The following is a 6,157-nucleotide window of genomic DNA, read 5'->3' as shown; positions in this document are numbered from 1 at the left end:
GGGGGGGGGGGGGCATGCTGAATCCCATCAGGAAACTTTTCCTCGGAAAGAGGGAGGCGGCATTGGGAGGACGTGGACTGGGGGGTGGGCTCTGTGGTGAGAGCCCCCGTCCATCCTCCCCTCTCCCTTCACCTCTGCAGGCCCTCCCTGTGGTCTGCGTCCTCCGTCCTTAAGAACCTTGCGTGGCCTTTTCCTTAGCTGCTCTGCCTACCCCGTCCTTCAGCCACCACAGCGTCTGCGTGGTCTGCCCGCAGTATTCCTCCTCTGCTGGCGACTCCTGCATCCCTAACGGAGGGCGTCCCCTCCCGCCTCGGGCCGACACCCCACTAGGAGTCCAGTCACCCTCCTTCTTCACGTTCCCCCAGGGGAGGCAGGGCTCACCGGGAGCCTCCTGGCCTCAGCCTCCCGGCCCCCCCTCCCCCCTAAACTGAAGGGCTGGGGACTCCCCTCCTTGCAGATGGAAGGTCTCCGTGCCCGGTCCTCGCTGCTCGCTCCGTAGGTGTTCACTGTGTTTAAAGGAGAGCTGAGTGTGTGGATCGGAGATTTCTGCCGTTGGCTCGTGACACTTGGATGTGCGCTCGGACGTGCAGGAGGCGCCCTGCACGGCTGTGCCAGCCCTAAGCTTCTGTGTCCCTTTCGCAGGTTGCCCCGGACCACGTGGTCCCGGCCCCGGAGGAGCGCTACGTGTACAGCCCGCTGGGCTCCGCGTACAAACTCCAGAGCTGCCCCGAGGGGTCCGGGAAGAACACCAGCCTCGTGACCATGTGAGTCGCCTGCTGTCCGCACAGGACTGAGCGCGTGCGGGAGCTGCCCCCTCCCCCTGCTGTCCGCGTAGCACTGAGCACGTGCGGGAGCTGCTGAGGGCTTTTCTCTGATGAAGGCGTTTGAGGAGTCAGCTCTCCTCCCCCTGCTGTTGCTCTGTTTTCAGTTTCATGATCTGGAACACCATGATGGGGACCTCGATACTCAGTATTCCTTGGGGCATAAAGCAGGTAATGTCCTTTTTCAGCTAATTTTAGCCTGAATTCTTTTTCTTTCTATGTGGTAAGTCTTGCAGTAGAGGTTTTAATAAATCCACATCAATTTTTTTAAAGACAGTAGATGATAATACCTAATTTTACACGAAGTAGAAAGTTTTCATTGTCATTGTTTATCAGGTTTTTATCATAATTACTTAGGGCAGGGGTCCTCAAACTTTTTAAACAGGGGGCCAGTTCAGTGTCCCTCAGACTGTTGGAGGGCCGGACTATAGTGTAAAAAAAAAACTATGTACAAATTCCTATGCACACTGCACATATCTTATTTTGAAGTAAAAAAACAAAACAGGACAACATACAATATTTGTATTTGCATGTGGCCCGCGGGCCATAGTTTGAGGGACCCCTGACTTAGGGCAGCGTCACATGGCAGCATGAGTGTTCGCACTAACGCAGCGGTTCTCAACCTGTGGGTCGCGGCCCCTTTGGCAGTCGAACGACCCTTTCACAGGGGTCGCCTAAGACCATCCTGCATATCAGGTATTTACATGACGATTCATAACAATAGTAACATTACAGTTATGAAGTAGCAACGAAAGTAATTTTATGGTTGGGTCACAACATGAGGAGCTGTATTTAAAGGGCCGGAAGGTTGAGAACCACTGGTCTAACGCATTTTATTTCCCACAGGCGGGATTCACGACCGGGGTGTGCGTCATCCTGCTGATGGGCCTGCTGACCCTGTACTGCTGCTACCGGGTGCTGCGCTCACGAGCCACGATACGTAAGTGCAGCCCAGTGAGGACAGGTGGGCGGGCGTAGCGCGTCCTGTGGGGGGAGCCGCCAGCCTGTGCCTCCTGTTTGGTGCCTGGAGCTTGCTGCTCTGCTCCTGGCCTTGGGCTGACTGAGGGCCGCCCTTGGCTGTCAGAGAGGCCGCGAGTTCTCTGCAGAACACACTTGGAGTTAGTTCCTTAGAAGGAAGAGACGTTGGTAAACTGAGGTCTTTGCAGGAGCTAAACTTAGAGATCAATGATGCTTCTTCCGTTAACAGTGACTTGTTCTGACCTATCCCGGCCGAAAGGCCTAAATGCTGGTCTCTCCTAAAAGTAGAAATTGTAACTAGAAAAATGTGAAGATGTGAGCAATGTGTCCTGTATAGCGAACTCTAAAAATTACACCAGCACATTTCCTCCCCTCCTCTCCACCCTGGACCAGGGCGACACCTTCTTGGATTGTGTAAAGTAACGGCCCTGAGCGGGCTCACATTATTCACTTGACTCTCAGCCAGGGTGAGTCAGCAGCCAGCACCACCCCGTTGTTTGCTATCTCACTGAGCAGTGGTGTATTTTCCCTTCATTGTATTACTTATTCATATCCCTGCCCTTTACCCACAAGTCCCTCGGTGCTCTTGTAGCTCTGCCAGGTTCTTTATCTGATGTAGCCATTAGCCCTTCATCTATTACTTCTTGTCAATTTTTTCCCATCACTGTTTGAATGGCTTTTTTATTATGTGGGTTTGTTTATATCTGCCCATCTTTTCCATTGTAATTCAGTTGGTAGAACATGTAATTCATGTTCTGTTTCTACACTGTCTTCTAACTTTCCTGTAATTTAATTTTTAAAATCCTTTTTTAAAGGTTGGTTTTTTAAAAAATTGATTTCAGAGAGAGGAAGGGGGAAAGGAAAGGGAGAGAGGGATAGAAACATCAGTGATGAGAGAGAATCATTGATCGCTGCCTCCTGCACATCCCCTACTAGAGATCAAGCCTGCAACCCAGGCATGTGCCCTGACCAGGAGTCGAACCATGACCACTGAGTCACCCCGGCCAGGCTAATATTTTCAGTTCTTAACTCAGTTGTGTGAAGCTTAAATTGGCACGTGTGGTATAAAGTATCACCCAAGAAAACTGTTCTCCTTATTATCTAAACAGGATGCCTCTGTCCCTTTACTAAGGATGCTGTCTAGCGGGGCTTATCGTGTGCTTTTATGGGTGACACTCTGTTACTACACCGTTCTCTGTTCCTCAGGGTGTCTGTCCTCTTCCGTTGACCTACATTTATTTTTATGTGTGTGTTCTGTGTTCTCATTTCTGTTATTTCTTACTATGATCTGCTGTCGGGTGCTGTAACGCCCGCCATCTTTTCTTCAACATTCCGAGTTCATCCGGGGGAACAGATGATGGGTGTGGCCTATGGGATTGGCACCTGATTTCATCCTCCTCTCTCCTCAGCGTCGGTGGACACCACGGCCTGGGAGTTCCCCGACGTCTGCAGGCACTACTTCGGCGCCTTCGGGCAGTGGTCCAGCCTGCTGTTCTCCCTGGTGTCGCTTGTCGGGGCCATGATCGTGTACTGGGTGCTCATGTCCAACTTCCTGTTCAACACGGGGAAGTTCGTGTTCAGTAAGTGCCGCCGCACGTGCTTTCTGTTCCTGCGGGACAGTGACTCCTGTCATGGCTCAGTCTCCACCGTAAATTCTGGACTTGGGGTAAAGAAAGGGTATCGTGTGTAATTCTAGAAAATACGCTTGATTCAGCTTGTTTTCTGTGGTTATGATCTCAACTATAACGTGTATGCTCATTGGCAAAAACTAATTTTTGAATCAATTATGTTCCTTCCAATTCTCCAATTACTATAAAATATATTAAGCTCTAACAGCTACTTTAAGCACTGTTTCCATCTCTACCAGGAGATTTTAGTACGATGCAGCTCGTGGAGTTCACAGGGGTCTGTTACTAAAGAATTGGACGTGTAGTCTCGGGGAAGCGACTCCAGTCACTGGTCTTCAGAGCACTAGGGTCTCAGCCAGGGAACAGTGCTGTGCACAGGCTCCTGGGCTGGCGTGGGGAGATGCTGTGCAGCCCGGGGCGCTTGTCAGGGCTTTCCTGGCTCCTGGCTCCTGGCCTGCGTGGCGTGGGCATCGGGACCGCCACGAAGACCCACGGCTGCTCATCTCGGGTCGCTGGCCACCCCTGGAGAGGCTGTGAAAGCCCAGAGCACGAAGCTCCTTTCCTTCTGCCCTGACACGCGTGCGATGGAGGCGAACCAGTCACGTGTTTAACCTACTTTATGACCTTGAGATCAGATCTAACATCTTTACCTCCTTTCTCAAGCTTTAATCAAACAGGCTTATTAGTGCTTCCTGGGTAATACAAGGTTAGCACCCCGCAGAACAAGCAAGCCTCTCAGGTCCTGCCCGGCCTGCTCGGCCCTCCCCTGGTCCTCACCTGCCGGCTCGGGGTGCACGGGGCGCTGTGGGCGCTCAGGACCACGTGGCCTGGTCTGTGAGAGCAGCTGCTGTGCTGTGTGAACTTCAAGTGATTTTCCAGATCAAAGTCCCTGGTGTTGACTTTCCCTTTTGCGGACTTTAGACCCTTCTGTAAGGTGTGACCAGCTTGCATGCGGCAGCGAGAGCAGAGGCGGAGGCGCACGCAGGATCTTTATCCGGGCTCCTACCTAGATTCAGCCTCTGGCGGATGTTTAAGAACCTCGGTCACAGCAGGACAGGGACGCCAGGGACTCGCCCATGGGAGGAGGCCGAGCGCCCACGCTGTGTGTGGCTGAGGGGGTCTGGTTCCGTGGTCAGCAGTGCTGCCCCCCAGACGACCTTAACAGGTCGTTACAGATAAAAAGGCTTTAGCGGTGATCAGTTTAGCATCTCATTCAGGATTATCGAACTGTGTTTTTCCTTAATTTTCAGATTTTATTCATCACATTAATGACACAGATGCCGCACTGAGTACCAATGATAGCAACCCTGGTAAGTAGTGTGAAACTTAACGTTTAGCTTGTTTTTTTATTCCCCACTCTGCTTCAAAATAGATTTAAGGTAGAAAGTATGACTTCGTTTTAGGTAAATGATGATCACAAAACCATGACCACTGTGTTAACTGGGCCACTATCAAATTGTTGGCCATCGGTGTGTTTTAAAAAGCGCAAGAAAGCCAGCTCCACACCAGGCTGTGCTGATGTGAGGTGAGGGACGCGCAGGGCCACGTTGCCTGAGAACACTCAGCACGTGTTTCACGCTCCTGGACCCCTGCCCAGGTTTGGTCCGGGGCACGTTCTCAGTTTGCTGACTCAGCGTTAGGCACTTGGTGCTCAGTCACTGGTACTAAGGCGCACACGCCTGTGTCCTGTGGAGTAACTCCCTTCCTGATGGTGAGCAGCGGTGAACACGCGTGGACTGGCACCGCCTGCGCGTCCTGCGGGTGGCGCTGAGGACGCCGCCCTGAATGTCTCACGGCTGAGTTCTCCCGGAGCGGCCTTCAGGGGAGCCACTGCACCCGGGGCAGGGTGGGCTGGGTCCCACCCGCGGGCAGAAGTTGCCACGTCGTCAGCGCTAGGAAAATAGCTCACTCCCCGTTCCCTGGATAACATCTGGGCTCCCAGCTGCCATGAGGTGGGATAAATTCCAGGAGAATGACTCTGGATTCCTGGAACTCAGGATTCCTACGCTCTGACCAATGATTAGGTGTTGGCAGTACCGTGACAGCTACTTACTTCAGCGATGTCCGCTTTTTATTCCAAAACCAGAGATGACTTCCCTGTCCTTCGGCCATGGGCCGATCGCAGCACAGCCACCCTGAGCGGCGTCTCTGAGGTCATTACACACACGAGCTCCGATGCTGGAGCCGATCAGATGCCCCCGCCCAACGCCTTTGGTCCCGGTATCTGCTCTCTGGCCGTGGAGTCAAAGGGCCTTGGGGGAGCATCCATAGTTCCCAGGAGAAATGAGGGGTGTGCCTGCACATTCTCTAACATTCTTCCCCCTCCACTGTGTCTGGGTAAGAGGCTTATAGTATCTAAGGATCAGCCTCCGTCTTTCCCAGAGAGGAGGGACGGGGTGTTGGGGTGCAGGCTGAGGCTGGGGCCCGTGTGTGCCTCCGGGGGTCCTGTCTGCTCCCCGCGCTCTCCTGACCGACGCCTTCCCGTTGCAGTGACCTGCCCGAGCGCTGGCAGCGGCCATCCCGACAATGGCTCTGCCATCTTCGCCAACGCCACGGGCCTGCAGCAGTTTGAGAGGTGGTGGGACAAGTCCCGGACGGTGCCCTTCTACCTCGTAGGGCTGCTCCTGCCGCTGCTCAACTTCAAGTCGCCGTCCTTCTTCTCCAAGTTCAATGTCCTGGGTGAGCTGAGGTGCGAGGCGGGTGCAGGGAGCCGCCTGTGCCCCGACCCCC

General features: G+C 53.5%; 1 protein-coding gene across 6 annotated transcripts in view; it reads left to right on the top strand.

The window, feature by feature from the left end:
* Positions 1–6,157, top strand: part of SLC38A9 (solute carrier family 38 member 9) — a 44,743-nt gene that overhangs the window by 20,789 nt on the left and 17,797 nt on the right. For all 6 annotated transcript variants that reach the window (XM_015562661.1, XM_015562664.1, XM_015562663.1 and 3 more), the window contains exons 4-9: positions 643–764; positions 929–992; positions 1,668–1,761; positions 3,209–3,379; positions 4,678–4,737; positions 5,918–6,106. In XM_015562661.1, the coding sequence (XP_015418147.1) occupies positions 643–764; positions 929–992; positions 1,668–1,761; positions 3,209–3,379; positions 4,678–4,737; positions 5,918–6,106 (700 nt within the window). The remainder of the gene's footprint in view (positions 1–642; positions 765–928; positions 993–1,667; positions 1,762–3,208; positions 3,380–4,677; positions 4,738–5,917; positions 6,107–6,157) is intronic.

Source organism: Myotis davidii, unplaced genomic scaffold (assembly GCF_000327345.1).
Source record: "Myotis davidii unplaced genomic scaffold, ASM32734v1 scaffold496, whole genome shotgun sequence".
In the NCBI taxonomy this organism is placed as follows: Eukaryota; Metazoa; Chordata; class Mammalia; order Chiroptera; family Vespertilionidae; genus Myotis; species Myotis davidii.
The sequence above is the reverse complement of the archived record's forward strand: the minus strand, read 5'-3'. Positions and strand labels throughout refer to the sequence as shown.